Below are 20,605 nucleotides of genomic sequence, written 5' to 3'. Positions count from 1 at the left end.
TTCATCAAGACTTGCGTGGCTGTGCGCGCGCCTTTGGGAACATACTGAGTCTTCCCAAACCAGAAGCCCTGGATGAACCAGGAGATTCGCAGTCTGCTGAGGGTTAGATCTGTGGCATTCAAGAACCCTACAAGAAGTCCAGGTACAACCTAGGGAAGACCATCGTGAGAGTGAAAAGGCAATTGTGTGTGAAGTTGGAGATACAATTGGATGCACGACAGCTGTGGCAGGGTTTGCATGCCATTGCTTCCTACAAGGCGAAACCTAACAACATAAATTGCAGTGATGCTTTACTCCCTGATGAGCTCAATGCCTCTTATGCACATTTTGAAAGGGAGAATAACACTACATTTGTGCAAATCCCCAAAGCACGTGACAACTCTGTGATCTCTGTCTCGGAGGCCGATGTCAGAATATCCTTCAAGAGGGTGAACCTTTGCAAGGTGTCAGGCCCTGATGGTGTACCTGGCAGGGTACTGATAATCTGTGCCAACCAACTGGCTGGAGTTTTCAAGCACATCATCAGCCTCTCACTGCTGCTGTTGGAGGTTCCCACTGCTTCAAAAAGGCAGCAAGAGCAGGGTGAGCTGCCTCAAGAACTATTGCCCGGTAGCACACACACCTACTGTGATGAAGTGATCATGGCTAGAATTATTTCCTACCTGAGCAAGGACCTGGATCTACTGCAATTTGCCTACCACCACAACAGGTCTACAGTGGAAGCAATCTCACTGGCTCTCCACTCAACTTTGGAGCACCTAGACAACAGCAAAACAGGCTGCTGTTTATCCATTACTGCTCGGTGTTCAACACCATCACCCCCTCAGTACTGATCAACAAGCTTCAAAACCTGGGTCTCTCTACCTCCCTCTGCAACTGGATCCTCGACTTCCTTATCGGGAGACCGCACGCAGTCAGTGTGTATTGGTAGTAACATTTCCTCCTCGCTGAGGATCAACACAGGCACACCTCAAGGATGCATGTTTAGCCAACTGCTCTATCCTCTCCACTCATGACTGTGTAGCTAGCCACAATTCAAACGCCATCTAGAAATTCACTGATGACACCACTGTTGTTGGCAGAATCTCAGATGGCAATGAGGAGGCTTACAGGAATGAGATAGATTGGCTGGTTGACTGGTGTCACAACAACAATCTTGCACTCAACGTCAGCAAGATCAAGGAATTGACTGGACTTCAGGAAGGGGAAGTAGGGAGAACACACACCAGTCCTCATTGAGGGGTCAGCGGTGAAAAGGGTGAGCAGCTTCAAGTTCCTGGCTGTCAACATCTCAAAGGTCTATCTTGGGCCCAACACATTGATGCAATCATGAAGAAGGCACGCCAGTGGCTCTACTCCATTAGGAGTTTGAGGAGATTTGATATGTCACCAAAGACTCTTGCAAATTTCTACAGATATATGGTGGAGAGCATTCTGACCAGTTGCATCACCGCCTGGTATGGAGGCTCCAATGTGCAGGATCGAAAGCTGCTGCAGAGGGTTGTAGACTCAGCCAGCTCCATCACAGGCACAACTCTCCCCACCATCAATAACTTCAAGAGGCGGTGCCTCAAGGAGGTGGCACCTCAAGAAGACAGCATCCATCATTAAAGACCTTCACCATCTGAAACATGCCCTCCTCATGTTAGTACTATTGGGGAGGAGGTACAGGAGCCTGAAGACCCACACTCAAATGTTTTAGGAACAACTTCTTCCCCTCCGCCATCAGATTTCTGAACGGTCCACGAACACTCTCTCATTATCCCTCTTTTACACTATTTATTTATTTTTGTAACTTGTAGTAATTTTTGTCTTGCACTGTACTGCTACCACAAAACAACAAATTTCACAACATATGTCAGTGATAATAAACTGACATATGTTGTGAAAGTTACAAGATCAAGAAAGCCAGATCAAAGACTAGGTGAACCATAACTTAGATGGAACAGAAAAACATAGGGCTAAAATAACTATGGAATAAAGACATTTTTAAATCTGTACCTTTCGCGCCATAAAAAAATTCTTGAAACTATTCAAAGCCAAAATGATTACCAAAAAATCTCATCATCTCATTTTGTAAATATTTGAGGTGATTCTATGATTAACTGAGCTAGTATGACAATATTCTCTACCAAAATATTGTCATGTACCTCTTTTGTATCCCACCCCCACCTACAACTTGGTTGATTGTAATAATTTGCATTATTGAACTTTTAATATATTAAAACATCAAGGTATTTCATTATCATATGCCATAATCAGTTTAAGCAATTTTAACTAGCTTTCAGTTTTTGCAACTTCAGAGATGCAAATCATTGTTCTAATTACAATGTATGACAAAAATTAAATGTTAATATTGTTAATGCCATGGTGGAGATGAAGGAAGAGGTAAACCCACTGCTCTTTCAAGTGATTGATTTTCTGAATCTGTTCCACACCAAATACAAACTAATTTTTGTTAAAATTATCTTAATCATTTCAGCAAGTGTCAACCTATAATCTGAAAGTGCTAATTTAGGATTAATCAGAAAAAATTCCCATAGAGACCACAGGATAACAAGAATGTGAATTGGAAAACACCTTCCTTTGAGGCACTCCCTTGGAATTGAGGAAGACTTACTTCCACTCCTGTTTTGTGGATTCTGAGGTGACTCACAATGCCAAAGTGGGAACTGCAGACTCAACTACTGAAGGAGCAGGTGGTGGCTGATGGAGTGGGTGAATGGGTAGTTTGTAGATGCCCTTCTACCACTTATGTTGGCCTTCTATGAGCTCTTAATGAATATCTTGAGCTTCTCAATGTCATCCCCAATGCCCCTTCTCCATTCTTTCATGATCATGGGCGAAATATTCTTAGTAGTCAATGGCAATGTTGCGTCTCTTCAAGAAGACTTTGAGCATATCCTTTAATCTTTTCCTCTATCTGCCTGGTAATCTCTACCCCCGGCAGAGCTCTAAAAAGTGTGTCTGCTTCAGGAGTCTGGCGTTGGGCGCATGAATAATGTAGGCAGTCCAACATAGCTATATGACACTAACTAGTGCATAGGGATGTTGGCCTGGGAGAGGACACTAGCTGTAGCTCACTTATCCTTCCAGGCAATTCAGAAGATATTGTGGAGAAAGCATTGGTGGTATTTTTCCAGTGCTTTGAGATGCCTGCTGCAGGTAGTCAGATGCACAAAGGAGAGCAGGGATCACCACATTGGTAAGGATTGGCATGCTGAGGCTCAAACATAGTGCTGGCACATACAGATGGAATGCTGCTCAAAAATTGGTTCTGCTTTGCTATACTGTCGGGGGTTTGTCAATGAAGCTAAGCCTGCAGTCATAAAATACTCATAGCAGGCCATTGTCTTTGATGGAAAACAGCCTGCAACAAACAAATATTGACTTGAAACAGGGTAGATGCAAGGATGATATTTCCTCTAGTTGAGTCACCTGGAACCAGGAGTCACAGTCTCAAATTAAGGGGTTACCCATTCCAGATAAAGATAAGAAAATTCTAAGATAAGATATAAGATAAGATATTTATTTATTAGTCACATGTACATTGAAACACACAGTGAAATGCATCTTTTGCATAGTGTTCTGGGGCAGCCCGCAAGTGTTGCCATGCTTCCGGCGCCAACATCTAGACTCAAGAGGGTTGTGCAGACCAAATTTCAAAAGTACATACAAGACAGAGATAAGTTTTTAAATATTAAAAGGCATCAAACAATATAGCGTTAGTGCAGCAAAGAAGTGTTCAGATAAAAGGTTAATCATAATCTTTTATCTCAGTCTCCCTAAAGGACCAAAAGGCCTACTGTTGCTTCTACATAATAAATAAGCAAATACACCTCCAAAATCTAGATGGAGAAAATGCAATCTAGGAGGAGGCAATAATTACATTTCATTTTAGAAATCCTAGTATTATCATTGCTGCTCCATTCTTACTTTGAAAATAAAAACTGGAAACTCCAATATTGTTTATTAATAATGGAGGAATAAATGTCAGCCAGTGTCAGAGATAGTGTGCATTGGAGAAAGAGGTGGTGTGTTTGGAGGTGGGGCCAGGCAGAAGAGAGATGTTGGAGTTTACTTTCTCTCAGTTCACTCCAAGCACCTCTTCCATTCAGCCTGTCCCTCTCTTCTTAATTCACGAAGTACTACACTTTCTTCTTCTGCCCCCTCACTATCACCTTCCCACTAATCTGTGTCTCCTTTCCTCAACTCTCCCCCCTACCCAAACTCAAACTCTTTCCCCGTTCATCTCTCTCATTCTTATCTTTCATTCCTTCCTCTTCTACTCCCTCCAAACTCTGCCACCAGAGTGTCTACTACCCCTCATGTTGAACGGCAGCAGCCTTCTGCTAAAATCCTGGAGTTTAAAAAGGTAACACAAATGAAGGGGTGGGTTAGAAACCCAACAGGGGATGCAAAGGTGTGCCAAGAATTTGGTCCAACAGCAGGTATGTCTGACATCCAGGCCCCCGGCTGATGTCACATCTCACTGTTTGAGAAAACTTGTAAATGTACACACACTGATATAACTGCAAAAAAAACTCCTAAAAAAAACATTCACCAGATCTTGCAGGAATTACAATTTTTTTTAAAAACAGCAATGAACTCACCAACAGATGCAACTGTGGCTGTTGCTGTAGTAAGCAACGACTTCCCCCAATTTCCCCAGTAGCCCCAACTTCCTGCCTCCTGATCAGAGACGACCTTTGGCTGCAAAACAGGTCAGGATCACTGTGGTTACATGGCAAACATTTCTCACTTTGACATTTATCCTTTGGACAATAATGCCAATTTCTGCCATTACAATTAGGCAACACAGAAACACTTACTCAAGGCTAAATAATTACGAGTACAAGAACATCTAATATTGCTTACCTTGTCATCAAGCCCTAGGGGTTGCTGTTCAGTTATCCCAGGAGTGGATGCCTTTGATTCTGGTCTCTTTCTTGTCACGCTGACTGAATTCTTTCCTTTACTTTCACTAATCTGAAGTTTATTTTCAGCAGACTCATAGTCCTTATTTTGGGCACTGTCTGTAGTGTCCTTCCCACGTTCAGACTCGGACTGCTGCAACGTTACATCCTTTTTATAGCTTTCTCCCAAATTTGTTGCACCATTGAAACTTTCTTCTGAAACTGAAGATTCTTTTTCGACAGGTACCTCAAAAGCATCTGTTTCCTCCATCTTTGATATGTCTGAAAATGAGTGAATAAATCAGTAACTGGTAACACACAGGATCACTGTGGTTACATGGCAATCATATGGCACATTTCCAAGTACATGGTTCCCTGGAAGTGAAGGCACAGTGGTGAAGGCAACTTTAGGAATGCTGGCCTTCATCAGTCAGGGCACCGAGTACAAAAGTTGGAAGGTCAGGGTGTGGCTGCACTGGACGCTGGTAAAGCTGCACTTGGAGTATTGTGTTCCGTTTTGGTCGCCCTGCTGCAGGAAAGATGTCATTAAACTGGAAAGAATGCAGAAAAGATTTACGAGGATGTTGCCAGGATTTGAAGGACTGAGTTTTAGGGAGAGGTTGGACAGGCTAGGACTTTATTCCTTAGAGCATAGAAGACTGGGAGGTGTATAAAATTTTGAGGAGCATAGATAGGGTGAATGCACTCAGTCTCCCCCTCCCCCACAAGAGTTGGGGAATCAAGAACAAAGGGTGGTATGTATGTGGAATGAGCTGCCAGAGGAAGTGGTTGAGCCAGGTACAATAACAACTTTAAGACAGTTGAACAGGTAAGTGGATTGGAAGGTTTAGAAGGTTATGGGCCAAAATGTTCGCAAATGGGACTAACTTGGATGAAGCGTCTTGGTTGGCATGGGCCAGTTGGGCTGAAGGGCCTGTTTCCATGCTGTAATAACTATATGAACACAGGAAACCCTAAACTTCCTCAATCATTCAGTAAGATCAATCATCAAGCGTCTTAATGCAATACTACACCAGCCTAGCCACATCAGCCTTTGCTTTCTTCAGTGCCCCAAATCTATCAATCCCAGTTTGTAATGTATTCACCAACTGTCTCCTCTGGAATGGAAGAAGTCCAAATGGTTCACAAACCCAGAGTGAAGGAATTTTGCTCAGCTTATCCCTCATAGCTACTTTCAACTTGAAACAATCCCTTGTTCTAGATTGTAGATCAGGGGAAGCATCTTCTCAAACTGTTAAGTTGAGAAATCTTTATGCTGCAATGAGATAACCTCATTCTTCTAAATTCCAGCAAACACACGTCCATTTGACTTGATCTCTCCTCATAAAACTGACCTCATCCTAGGAATCAACTAAAGAAACCAACAATGCCCCTCCTCCAAATACATCTTTTTTTAAGCCATGGAAACCAAAACTGTGCACAATTATGAAGAGTTATAGTTATGAGAGATTCCTGGCCAAGGCATTTCAGATTTGGGGGGGGGGGGGGGGGGGGGGGGGGGGGGGGGGGCGGAATGCTGAGTAAACAATTATTTCACTCAATGAGTGATGTGGATCTGCAACTCACTGCCTATAGGAGTGATGGAGTCAGAAACCTTCACTGAATTTAAAAAGAGCTATAATAAGTGGGGTGTGGGTGAAGAGCTGAGAAGTGGGATTAACCTCAAGTTTACTTTTAGCCAACAATGACATGGTGTGTTGAAAATCTGTACCACAAACTTCTATTACTGTAGGCAAGGTATAATTTCACCAAAGCCCCTTGTAATAACAACAAGGCTTCCTTTTTCTTATAAATTAACCTCTTTGTCTTTCTATCTTCTTGCGATACCTGTACCCTTACTCTGTAAATTGCGCACAAAGTATGTAAATTCTTCAGACCAACATTTACTCGCCTTCAACATTTAAATTTTTTAAATTATTACTCTTCCGACCAAAGTAGGTAATTTCATGGTTCTCCACATATATTTTACCTGCTGCTTTCTTGTTCAATCATGTAACCTAACCAGTAGCCCTAAGCAACTTCTTCTCATCCAGACTACATTATTTAATCACCTAACTTTGGTATCACAAAAGTCCTCAATCTGCTCATCTACATGAATGTAGATTAGAAACAAATCTCAAGCACTGGTCCTTGAAGCAATCCTCTTTTTTTTGTTGTTTTCAATTAAAGAAATTGTTATACATTCCCAAGGAAAAACTGAAAGTGTAGTAACACCAATATTAAACAATATTCTTTCAAGTAAACCACTTGTTTTTGAAAAGTGTCACATATCATTTTAATGGGCCTTTTCACAGTTCTCTAGACTGACACTGTTTCATCAAGTTTCTGATAAAATGTGGACATGGGGGCAAATACATTAAGGACATTTAAGAAACTCTTAAATAGACACATGAATTATAGAAAAATAGGGGGCTAATGTGGGAGGGAAGGGTTGGATGATCTTAGAGCAGGATAAAATGTCAGCACAACATTGTGGGCTGAGGGGCCTGTACTGTGCTGTAATGATTCTACGTTCTATGAAGGATTTGGCAATTTGGGTGCAACCCCAGCTTGATGGCAGGCATCTTCACATCACAACCAGAAAACAGAGGACACAAGAGATTCTGCAGATGCTGGAATCTGGAGCAACGCGCGCACACACACACACACGGATAGACACAAAGTGCTGAGGAACTCAGCAGGTCAGGCAGCATCTATGGAGGAAAATAGATGGTCACAGATTGGGTGACCGCTTCATCGAGCACCTTTGCTCCGTCCACCACAAAAGCATGATCTACCAGTTGGCCAGCCACTTCAATTCTGCATCCCACTCTCATACTGACATGTCTATCCATGCCCTTCTCTACTGCCACATTGAAGCCAGACGCAGTTGGGAGGAACATCTCATGTTCTGCCTTGGCAGTCTCCAACCTTACGGCCTCAACATCAATTTCTCTAACTTCCGGCAACCCCCTACCCTCTTCTCCCCCCTTCATTTCTCTCCTCCTCCTCCCTTTGATTTCCCTCATTCCTGTGGCCCCTCACCCCTCTCTTTCCCCTTCCTGCCCTCATGACCTGCCCATCTGTTCCCCACCTCCTTTCCTTTATTCCATGGTCACTCCCCTCTCCTACCAGATCCTTTATTCTTCAGCCTTTTCCTCTTCTACCCATTACCTCTCAGCTTCTTACATCTCCCCCCTTCCCCGCCCACCTACCTTCTCTCTCTCACCTGGACTCAACCTATCGCCTGCCAGTGTGTGCTCTACCCCTCCCTTCTTATTCTGGCTTCTACCTCTTCCTTACCAGTCCTGATGAAGGGTCTCGACCCGAAACGTCAACTTTTTATTTCCCTCCATAAATGCTGTCTGACCTGCTGAGTTCCTCCAACACTTGTGTGCATCACAACCAGAAACTGTGGATTTAAATTCAACTGTAAGCCTTGAATATAACATTAAGGCTGTCATTCCAGTGTACTGTGGGGAATGCTGGAACATTACAGGTACAATTTTAAATCAAGCGAAACATTAAAAATCAAGGACTCATCAACCAACTTGGATGGAAGTAGTTGATCTTTATTTTGTACAAGAACTTTATAACTGCTTTAAATAGGGTTGTATTTTGAGGAACAGGAGAGAATTCCTGGCAACCTGATCAACATTTATCCCTCAAACAACCCATTAAAATACCATTGGCACATATTTTGTTGGAAATATCGCAACTTCCCATGTTACTGCAGACATTTCACTGTATGACTATTTGCAACTTTGGGACTTCAACAAAATACCAGCACACACTACAATGGCCAATGTGGGAACAGCAACATATTTTCCCCACATTATTTCAGCATATTTAGGTCTTATAAAAATTAAAGGTTAATTATTTTAAATTAGTCTTAAATAAATCATAGAATCATACAAAGTTTGCCACATCCTGGCTGTTTAGTCTATTATATCTACACCAATCAAAAAAGCGATAACCAGTCCAATCCCACCTTCAAACACTTGAGCAACAGCCCCTGAACTCTTCATACTCATCCAAGTGCTGTTTAAATATGATGAAGGTTTCTGCCTCCACCAGTCTTTCAGGCACTGAGTTCCAGACCTCACCACCCTCCAAATAAAAAAGAGTTATTCGGCCATTCCACATCTTCACTTTAAATTCCATACCTGCTAGCTTCTGACTACTCTTAAGGGAAATAGATCCTTACTATTTACTCTATACAAACCCTTCAAAAAAATTTTATACACGTCATTTAAACCTCATTTCCACCCCCCCCCCCCCCATTCAGACTGCTCTGTTGCAAGAAAGCAACCTATCTTACTGTATCTTTCCTCAGAGCAACCATTTCCAGTCCTGACAACATCTCTGTAAATCTTCTCTGAGCTTCCATGCAATGCAACCGTAGCTTTCCTGGAACACTGTGAGCAGACGCCAAGCAGAATTCAATCTATAACCTAACTAATGTTGTGAGCTGTTCCACCAAAACCTCTCTGTTCATGTACTCTATCTCTTGCCTAAGGAAAGCATTCTCTGTGCTTATCCTTTAAAGATCTGTGGACATATGCTCTAAGGTCCCCGTTCCTCCATACCACTCAATATCCCCCATTTACTGGATATTTCCTCATCGTACTGCACCTCCTTATATCCATTTTATCACATTTCTTTGGATAAATTTGCCATTTTTTTCCCCCAAATGATCTGACCAAGTGTGTCTTCCTGCATTGAAAGCTTTCCTTTTCACCAGAGAACCACAAGGGCCAATTTTCTATCATTTTCAACTTCTACAGTGAGGTCTAGGTCATTAGTATATATAACAAAATAAAAGGCAGCAAGTGCTGATCTCTATGGAACCCCAGTGCTAATGCTGTACAGTCACAAAAGCCACCATTACCTTTCTGACCAGTCTGCAACTTTGGACTTGTCAAAAACCTTCTTAAACCCACACATCCTACATCAAGTGCACACCATCTTCAATCCTGCTCATTAATTCCTCTAAAAATTCAATCAAGTTCATCAGACATGACTTTTCCTTTATAAATCCATGCTGACTATCCAAGAATCTAAATGGTTTAAACTGTTGCTTAGAATGGATTCCAATAATTTGCCAACCAAAGTTAAATTTACTGACCTGTAGTTAGGGAATAGGCAAAGAGAACAAAGGGAATGTTTATGACAGGGTGGAGTCCATGACAGATTGGTCAGACAGCATCTGTGGAGAGAGAAAACAGAGTTAACTGGCAAGTTATGTTACAAAACAGGAAAGGCAGGATATCTGAGATTGTTGTATTTAATGCAGAGGCACAATGCCTATAACATGCCTAGTTGTTAGATACGATGTTGTTCCTATTTTGCCTAGGACCTTGCCAAGTTCCTCCAACATCCTGTTTGTTGCTTTAATTCAGGCTTGCTGTTTATTATTTTCAAAGATGCTAAATCTTTTAATACTTTATGTTTTATTTAATCAATATTTCACACTTACTCAGCTTATACTTTTTATGCAATTTCTAGCTATCTGTTGCATTATGTTCTTGGTGTTTGACATAAACTTTGATATTTTGCTGCATCCTGCTCTCTATGTACCCTGTCAGTTTTTGAATATCAGAAATATTTTAAACTTTCTTAAAGCCTTGAAGTGGCCTTCATGAGTTCTTGTTCAGGCTACAACATTAAGACTTCCCATTTTTCTGTTGATAGACCCAGAAGATTACAAAACCCAGCATTATCACTGTGATACATTGTACTTTAAATCATTTCACTTTCTTGGCAAAAATGCTAAATCCATGCAAAAAAAATAAGTAAAATGCATACTTTTTGATGGTTAGAATATGTATTAATATTCAAAGTTATATTACCCAACTTTTCAAACTACCTCACTGTCCAGAATGTGATAAACTTCACTAAGGAACTAAATCCAAATGCGCATTATGTTAACACATTGGAAAGATTTATTAAGACAAAGGAGACTGCAGATACTGGAATCTGGAACGAAAATAGAATGCTGGAAGAACTCAAGGGGTCAAGCAGCATCTGTGGAGGCAAAAGCCGCAAGTCGACTTTTACACCTTTTGCCTCCACAGATGCTGCTTGACCCGCTGACATCTTCCATCGTTCTGATTTTTTTTTGCTACTGAAAGATTTAATACTCAGGCGACTCACATTCTGGACCTCAGCTGAAAAGTACGCATCTTCCTCCCTACTTACGTGACCATCAGTCCCGAACTTCTCGGGCAGACGGACTTTACAGACACAAGGGATTGCAAAGGCTTTTAAGGCAGCTGATCGGCTTCATTAGGACAGTCACAATACTTCCAACGTACTATGCTGGCTCTGAAGTGACCGGGATCTCCTGCTACAGTGGAAGGTGCAGCAGTAATGGAAACTTCCCCTCCCTGTCCATCGCGTCAGAGCCTTTCACTGGTCCCCTCTCAATACAATCCCTCTCGCCACTTACTGAACCACACCACCCTCCAAATCGGCCCACGACTACCCGGCCGGGACTCCCGACCTCCGGCCCACTCCGCCGCCACGCAGCAACATCACTCACCTTTCACCCAGGGAAGGGGGTAAACAAGCTCCGTGAACTACCGCGCATGCCTCCGGCACCCTTCCTGCTGCGCATGCGCCAAAGGAGAGCTCCGGGACCGTTCCTACTACGCCTGCGTGAGTTTTTCTTTCCATGAACTCGAAGGATGTATTTACAGGAAGGTATTGAACGTAGGGTAACTCAAGACGGGAGGGTTATAACGGTAGGTCAAGCATATGTTTGGTTATCTAATGCAAAAAGCAAACTGCTGGAGGAACTCGGCGGCTCAGGCAGTGCCTTACAGTGCCTCTGGCGGCTGGGCGGACCAGTGTTCAGGACGGGACGGATGGCGTAGTGAAGGGTCAGTGCGCATGCGTGGTCCGTCAACCCTCGTCGAAGCGAAGAGCAGAATGGAGTTTAAGGTCAGTGAGCAGCTGGACAACCCGATTGACCGATTTTCTTTCTGTATTGTTCGGCCCTGTATTAATGGACTTTATTGTGGTAGAATATGTGCACTGTTGTAGCAGGCCTTTGGAATTAGTATTCCATTGTTTTCACTGCCGTGTCGATGTGAAATTGCGCATCTGCAAGTGTTCACAGAAACTTCAACATGAATATCGTTTTTATTTAAAGTGAGGCTTTTCAGAGCAGCAATTTATGATATATAATGGCTCGCAATTGCACTAACATCAACCTGATTGACTGTAAATCTCATTTGTATTTTTTTTACAGGGGAAATAACTGACAAATTAAAGAAATATTTTGTGTGTCTTCACGGATATAGACAAAGAAACGCTGCTAGAAATTTTATGGAATAGGTTTAGCGAAATTAGGATTATTAAAACAAGCTAACATTGGAGACATTAATGAAACTGAAAGTCAATAAATCCCCAGGACGTGGTAACTTGCAAATCAGGCTTTTGAAAGAGGTGGCTATGTAGGCTGTCGATGTAGGTTGTTAACTTCCAAATTTCCATAAATTCTAGAATAGTTCCCACTGATTAGAAGCTAGCAAATATAACATTATTTATGAAAAGTAAGAGAAAACGGGAAAGTACACTCAATTAAATAGATACCAATAGTGGAGGAAAATGCTAGTGACTGTTATGAAGGAGAAGTTAACAAGGCAGTTTAAAATGATAGGATTGGGTAGAATAATATTGAGTTATGAAAAAATCATATTTTGATGAATTTGTTAAAGTTTCTTGAAGTAGTAGATGGGGGGAACTAATTAATGTGTATTTGGACTTTCAGAAGGCTTCCTCCCACATTTCAAAGACATTCAGGTTGGTAGGTTGGTAGGTTGATTGGCCCGAGTATGTGGGTGAATGGTGGAATTTGAGCAGAGTTGATGGGAATATGGTGAGAATAAAATGTAAGGTTAGTGTAAATGAATGTTGAATGGACAGCAAGGGCCTCTTTCTGTGATAAGTGAGCTACAATTCTATCAGTCATTATTTTAATGACAGTGCAGGCATGAAGGGCTCAATGGCCTCCTTCTGTTTCTTATGTTCTTGTTCTAAAGGTCAATGGCAACAGCAAAAATTACTTCTGCCTTCTCCATAGGACTTTATACCAAATACATTCTTCTGAAGGTTCGTCACCAATGTAATATAGGAAACATGGTAGCAAAGTCCTACAAACAACAATGAGATAACCAGATAATCTGTTTTGGTCATATTGGTTGAGGGATAAATCTTAGCCAAAATATTTGGGACGTTTTCCACATGGAAGCCTTTCCTGTTAGATATGATGACCATATGGAAGCTAACTTATTCACTGACTAGTCTAAATTTTCACATAACTTGACACAATCTTGTGCATTGTTTTATTACTGAGGGAGCACACTTCAATCAGAGCTGCTGTGTTTCAGATGAGATATTAAGCTTGGTGGCTGTAAATGATTGCTGGCACAGTTTCAAAGAGCATTAAGAGAATTATCCCCAATGTATTAAGAAATGTTTGTCTCCCAAATAGATTATTGTATCATTACTGCATTTGCTGTTTCTAATTACTTGCTTTGTGAAAATTAATGGTTATTTCTAAGAAAACTGCAACAATTGCACTTCTAAATGTACAATATATGTAAAGTAAATGCAAGTCTTTTTAATTTCATGATGCATCTTAAGAAATTACAGTAAACCACCCATAAAGTCTACCAATTAATTTAGTAGGTGGTTTTAACAATTTTGTTGTGATCTCACAATTGGATTCAATTGTTCTTTTCTTTATATCTTAATGATTAGTCTTTTGGAATGGCTGACATTCCTTCAACTAGGAAATTTGTTTTCAAAGCATCAGAAGCTGATGGGAGTGTATTTTGGTATAGATGTTGAACTATATTGTCAGGTTATAATGGAAAGTATGCTTGTGTATCGTTCAGTCAGCATGTATTGAGGAATCAATATTGTTGCTTCATTTAAACAAAAAACTGCAGTGAGGGAAACCATCAAAGTCAAAATCACTGATTAAAAAGGCATGATAAATCAAATCCAAATAAAATAAATCAAACTTACACGGTAGTGTAGCGGTTAGCTTAACAGTATTACAGCGCCAGCGACCCGGGTTCAATTCTGGCCGCTGTCTGTAAGGAGTTTGTATGTTCTCCCCATGTCTGTGTGGGTTTCCTCCGGGTGCTCCGGTTTCCTCCCACATTTCAAAGATGTACAGATTAGGAAGTTGTGGGCATGCTATGTTGGCAACACTTGTAGCTGCCCCCAGAACACTACGCAAAAGATACATTTCACTTGTGTTTTAATGTACATGTGACTGATAAAGATATCTCATTTCTCATCTCAAATAGAATTTCTATTTACCCAACTTGGTGTGTAAAATGCACATTGCAATAAAGGACGAAAAACTTCCATTTATATAACAGCTTTAACATATACTTTCTGCATAGGACTTTATACCAAATACATTCTTATGAAGCTTTGTTGCTAATGTAATATAGGAAACATGGTAGCAAGGTACTACAAACAACAATGAGATAACCAGATAACCTGTTTTGGTCATATTGGTGGAGGGATAAATCTTGGCCAAAGCATTAAGGAGATTTACCCAATTGTTCTTCAAAACAATGCCATGGAATTTTTTTAATATCCGCCTGAGTGGAAAGACCCAGGACCTTGTTTTAGTGCCTAAACTAAGATAGTGCAGCATTCACTAAACATTGCATGGAAGAGTACACCTGGATTATGTATAATGTTTCCCTGGGGTATTAGTTTATTATCTTTAGGGTCACTGGGAAGAGATAACACTGATCTGTTAATTTATTGTGGCAATAAACCTTTGGTATAGCAGGTAAAGTGATCTGTAAACATGACCGTGATTTTATGTCTTGTGAAAACTAATTCGCAGTTCCAAAAGAAATTGTATGGTTTATCAATTTGACGTGAAGGATAACCTGCGCTTATTACTAGAACTTGCACTGTTGATATGAGCAATATCTTTATTTCCTTTGCACAGTTGCACCTTTTTTTGATTTGGTCCAATATTGTTAGTGTTGCTTCCCAAAGCCATTGTAATAGTAAGTGCTGTAATATTATGACATACTGCTCATTTTGTTTTTAAAAAAAGTGAAATCTCCAAAAATTGTGTTAAGACAAATGTTATTAAGAGGAAGACAATTATTTCATCTGTGAATCTGTCTGTAACTCAGTTTAAAGTGTTAAATGGTTAGAGTAAACAAATATTTCACAGTGAGTGATTGACCATTTTGTTGTGATTTCTAGGGAAATGCAATGTTAATAAATCCAAAAGTATTTTATGATTAATTAATGGAAAGGTTTGTTGCACTGTTGACACTTAACTCTTTTGGTATACTTATGTATTTTTTAATTTCTGTCTTTGTAATTACAGGTTTTTAATTGACCTTGGATATACACACTACAAAACTTTGTGGTGATTGAAGTATATGTTCATGAGGAACTTGCATCACGTTGCAGGGACCTGCAGTACATTTACATGAATACAATAGGTTTAACTATTGTAAATGTTGAAAATCTCATTCTCTAATGAAGCATCCAGGTTTAACAGTAATTTTGATTTTTAACTTTTGCATATTTGTTTGTGGATTATATAATGGCACAAATTACAGTTCTATCAGTGTGCGAAGGGTCAGTTCTGTGTCACGTGCAGGATCGAATTTCCTTTCAAACCTACCAGCACACCGTGACCTAATAGTGAAAGAAGGAACAAGTGTGTTGATTGAATGCAATGTGAACAGTAGTCAGTTTTACAACATTCTGTGGTACAACTCAAAGGGAAGTCTCCTTAAGGAAAGCAGCAAAACAGGTAGTGTGAACTTTAGATCACTCAATGATAATTTATTGTTAATTATTTTCTTTCATACCTTTTCATACCCTTTCAATGCATAAAAAGTAGTTTATTAATTGAAAATGGAATGTGAAATTATATGAAAAGTTGAAGTTATAATATAAATGTTAAAGCTCTAATTTTATCATGTAGTGAGTGGTGTTGGTTTTAGTGAAGGTTACATTTTTGATCCCAAAGCAACCATTGTCGAAATAGGTATCTGCAAGTCAATGATGGTTATGTGGAGTAAACATGTACTCTAAAAGTGCAGTAGTGTCAGTCCTCAAAGCAGGGCTGGGGAGGATTGAGGTGCAAGACAAAAGACTATATGGAGATTGGTAAAGATAGATTAGGTGATAAGGAGCATGAGTAGTGACCGTTAAAGAGGATTTTTAAAAAAGTGGGATGGGAAAGGGACATAAGCATGAAAATGGAAAATGATGAGAGAGCAGTTTACCTGAAGATGGAAAATTGAGCGTTCATTCCAGAAGGTTGTAAAGTGCCCAGACAGATGAAATGTGGTTCATCGAGTTTACAATTAGGGCTTTACTCTGGCAGTGCAGGAGATGGTTAAAAACTTGCTAGCACTTGGAGCTGAAGAATGAATTGGTATGGATGAGAGGCATCCTAAGCAACTGAGTAATGGAAATAGTGGAGGATCTGTCTACAAATCCTCTTTGGATTTGGGAATGTTACCAGAGGACTGGATAATTTCAGATGTTAGGCAGCAGTTCAAAAAAGCGAGCAATGAAACACAGTAATCGCAAGCTGATCAGGAAGGACTTTGAGCTGGGGCTTGGGAGCAAATGCAGAGGAAGTTTAATAGAATGTTAGTTGAGATCACATATGTCAATTATGTGGAATAGTTGGAGAAACTGAAATTGCTCTTAGATCAGAGGCTGAAGGGAGACAATAGATGTGTTTGAAATCATGAATGGTTTTGATAGAGTACATAAGAAGAAACTTTTTTTTTGTGGCAAGGGGTCTGTAACCAAAAGAGAAAGATTTAAGGCGTTGGACAAAAGAATTAGTGCAACTTGGGGAAATACAATTTTGCTGCTTAAAATTCTATGAGCCAGCTTGCACTGCCCGAAAAGATGGTTAAAGTAGATTTAGTAATTTTCAAAAGGAATTGGACAAATATGTAAAGCAGCAGAAACAAATTGTAGGTTGATGGCGAAAGAATGGGCGAGTGGGGACAATGGGTGTTACAGCATGACTCCTACATTACTATGAAGAAACATACTGTATAAATTTGTGTGTCATATGTTGCTGTGAAGACTAATTTTCCTTTCTTAATTAAGCAGTTGGAAAATGGCTTATTTTAGACAGTGGAGAACTGAACATCACCAGTGTCACATTTGCAGATCGAGGTCGTTACACATGCATCGCAACAAACTCTCATGGAACTTTAAACTACACAGTCACTCTGCGTGTTGTCTTTACCACAGGCGATATGGGTATTTATTATATGATAGTTTGCCTCGTTGCTTTTTCGATTATTATGATATTGAACATCACTCGCCTCTGTATGATGAGCAGTCACCTCAGGAAAACTGAAAAGGCAATCAATGACTTCTTCAAAATGGAAGGAGCAGAAAAATTACAGAAAGCGTTTGAAATTGCAAAACGCATTCCTATCATCACATCAGCAAAGACACTTGAGCTGGCTAAAGTAACTCAATTTAAGACCATGGAATTTGCCAGGTACATAGAAGAACTTGCTCGGAGCATTCCTCTGCCACCTCTTATTTTGAATTGCAGAGCGTTTGTAGAAGAAATTATCGAGGCTGTGCGGATGGATGATGTAGAGCAGGCCACAGATGAAGAAAACAAAGAGGCACAAGCAATGGGCTGCAATGATGAGATCTATACTATAGATTCTGAAATGCAACGCAGCTGTTCACCTGCAGGGGAATCTGATGACTCGTACATGCATGAGGAGTGTCAAGAGATTGCTGTTCAAGTCTCAGTACATTCTCAGTCAGAGAAACAGAGCATTGACAATCTTTCTCAAGGAAGCAGCTAATTGGACCACTGAGGAGAATTTGTCCAAGACACAATAGATGGTGTTCTTTGTGAAAGTCACATGTAAATTGTGCAAGTTTTCTTTGATATGGGTTAATTTTGTAAAAGAAATGTTTAGTCGCTAGAGACAAAATAACAGCAGAATAATTTTTAATAAGGTGGTAATATTCAATTTGTATTGTGTGTAATTTCCACCATGATGACAGTCATAATACATGTAGCATGTGACCACTTGTACAGTCATTGAAAAGTCTACTGCCACATATATCCAAAAATGGATGGTATCAGTATAAATGTTTTTTCTACATTCATATGTAGTTGTTGTTTGATAATCGTACTCTATTTAATGGATGTTTAGGTGATTTAATTAAATTTATAGAAAGAACAGAATTGTATTATATAGCAGCAAGTGATTTAATGTTGTGCAATCTTGGAAATGTTAGCTTGTCACTTGTAGTGATCAAAAACTATAATATGACAGAAGTTTTCAGACTTGTCAGGGGAATGAACTTGATGTAACCTTGAGTTTGAGTTCTCTGTGGAAGCCCCACCAACCAAATTGTTAATTGCAAACTTGAAAAAAGTGATTAACTATGACTAGCTCATAATTGTTGGACAGATGTATGAGATAAAGTTATAGCTAATAATTCCATATGATTGTTTTTGATCCAACAAAGAGGATTGAGCTAATAGTGTTACTTCCCTATCATCCAAAAATGTATATTTTAAGATATACTTAAATTATTTTACTATGTAGAAGTATGCAAGGATTTTCCATGTTGATTTTTATAGAATCCCTGAATTAAATACCTTTACTATCTCAAGCAAGGAAGAATTTTCCTACACTTTATTACTCCTGTTATCCCCTCTGTCTACCAATTGTAGCACACTTTAGTAACAGCTATGATTGAAATGTCTTATGAACTTTATTTAAGAAGAGTTTGTTACAAATTTGTATTAGTGGCATTAATGAAATGTCATGTAGCATTCTGGTTAAAATGCAGTGGTGCTTTAAATTGAACTTTCAGAAACTGCATTAGATTGATTTATACCTCAACTGTTCATTTTGCTTTATTTCAATGAGAGTTAATTCGATTAATTCAGGTAGTAGTATTTCAACTCGCATTTCTGCTAGCACAAATGGTGATGTTTAAACGCATCTGTGGCACAGAATATTATAGGGACCAATACATACAAGATTATATTTTTGTTTCTCTCCATTTTCACCACAGTTACAATTGACTCTCATTTACAGGTGGAATATTTGGGAAATTAGCTCTGTGAAATTTCTACTTTACCCATTTTCAAAATGTTAACTGACTAAATGTTTGCTGTTGGAGCAAAAAATCTTTACGGTGTTGTAGTTTGAAATGTAGTTCTGTTGTGATCTGTATTGTGATTTAGTTTTTGTATGAACCATAAACTGTTGGTAGCTGATGCTGTGACCGTTTCATCAGTTATGTTCTGATATTAAAAAAAATTATTCCCTGTACGATCAGTTTCATCAACAAAGCTGCACCCTGTCAGTTAATCTTGCCAGGTATAAAGAATGAAACGTTCTAAAGCAAACCGTTTAAAAAAAAAAAATTAAACGCAGTTTAGAAAGCAATTTAAAAAGTTGATATGATTTTGGGTACTTCGGCCATATTTCTGCAAACATAAAATACATCAGAAGCAAGTCCCCATGTGTTTATCTCTTGTAATTACATCTGGTGAACACCAGAGGGAAACCCTGATCATAGGTTATCATCCACTTCCATTGGATTGCAATTCTTAAACCAATAAATATATCTTGAAAAGATCTGCACCAATTTTAACTGGCTCCACCAGGGGAGAACTAAGTAAAAGACTCAGAAAACTGCAATGCTGTATTTTAATACTGATTTTTTTTTCATCCTGATTCACTTTTTTTTGAGGCTCTTTAATAAGGGCAATTAAGCACCAAAAAGCTCAATGTAGTTGAATTGTGATCTATGACCTGGCTTGCACCCCACTTCATCAGTGGGAAAAAAAAATCAAAAGCAATGCATGTTGCTGTTCCTGCTCTATGCATTAAGTTCCACACAACCTTTCAGAAATGTTGTAGGGGACATACATCTACAACTATTTGTGTGATTGAAATTGGTTTAAAATTCACTTAATTGGTCTTGGAAAGCTCTGTATTTCTGCTTTTAAACAATTGAAGGGAAATGGCCCAGTGCTAGCAATAGCACTTGTCTCCCATTTTCCACAGTTCCATTCAGAGAAACTCATGATGATCAATTGGATATTGAATAGTAGTAGTAAGAAATTAGCACTGTATGACTCATTGACTACAGGCAGTGTGGAAGAAAGGGAAGATATTTATTTGAAGAACATGAAATATACATGCAAGATCTGAAGCTTATTCCTCAGATGTGCATGGGTGACCAACTTCAATCTGAATCCAAACTTATCATTTGCAACAAATAGATTCATGCCATGGTAAAGAAGGGAACCATTCTGCCATCATGTTTTTGAAAGAATCATCTGATTAGTTCTGCTCCCTAGTCCTTTATGCTTCTCTTTTGAGTATTTAATTCCTTTCTGAAAGTACTGAATTTGTTTCCACCATCTCTTCATTTGAAGTTCACAGCAAATTAGTGGATTTTACTTTAATCCATGTTGCTCTTGGTTATTTGCAATTTTCTTTAAATTTCAATTCTTCAGTTACCAACCTGGTATTGGCATTGGTTTCTCTGTTGTTACGTACCCACAACAATAGAAACACAAAGAACCATGTATAAGTGTTAGAATCTATTTATTAATAGCTACTTGTAATATAAGTAAAAAATGTTAGATA

General features: G+C 39.5%; 2 protein-coding genes across 3 annotated transcripts in view; one reads left to right on the top strand and one right to left on the bottom strand.

The window, feature by feature from the left end:
- The window catches only part of LOC127569181 (protein FAM114A2-like), a 30,446-nt gene extending 19,006 nt beyond the window's left edge, over window positions 1-11,440 (bottom strand). The window contains exons 1-4 of the mRNA XM_052013574.1: window positions 11,368-11,440; window positions 10,045-10,125; window positions 4,879-5,198; window positions 4,614-4,713 (exon numbers count right to left, since the gene is read on the bottom strand). Coding sequence (XP_051869534.1) covers window positions 4,614-4,713; window positions 4,879-5,187 — 409 coding nt within the window. The 5' untranslated portion in view covers window positions 5,188-5,198; window positions 10,045-10,125; window positions 11,368-11,440. The remainder of the gene's footprint in view (window positions 1-4,613; window positions 4,714-4,878; window positions 5,199-10,044; window positions 10,126-11,367) is intronic.
- Window positions 11,441-11,586: 146 nt separating this feature from the next.
- On the top strand, window positions 11,587-19,222 carry LOC127569503 (microfibril-associated glycoprotein 3-like). Of its 2 annotated transcripts, none has more exons than XM_052014215.1 (3): window positions 11,587-11,861; window positions 15,301-15,735; window positions 17,064-19,222. In XM_052014215.1, the coding sequence occupies exons 2-3, from the start codon at window positions 15,456-15,458 to the stop codon at window positions 17,783-17,785; spliced, it is 1,002 nt and encodes a 333-aa protein (XP_051870175.1). In that variant the 5' UTR covers window positions 11,587-11,861; window positions 15,301-15,455; the 3' UTR covers window positions 17,786-19,222. The 2 variants fall into 2 exon arrangements, with proteins under 2 accessions (XP_051870175.1, XP_051870174.1); XM_052014214.1 differs by having other exon boundaries at window positions 17,061-19,222.
- Window positions 19,223-20,605: the final 1,383 nt, after the last annotated feature.

The sequence above is a fragment of the Pristis pectinata genome, chromosome 4 (assembly GCF_009764475.1).
Source record: "Pristis pectinata isolate sPriPec2 chromosome 4, sPriPec2.1.pri, whole genome shotgun sequence".
Lineage (NCBI taxonomy): Eukaryota > Metazoa > Chordata > Chondrichthyes > Rhinopristiformes > Pristidae > Pristis > Pristis pectinata.
The sequence above is the reverse complement of the archived record's forward strand: the minus strand, read 5'-3'. Positions and strand labels throughout refer to the sequence as shown.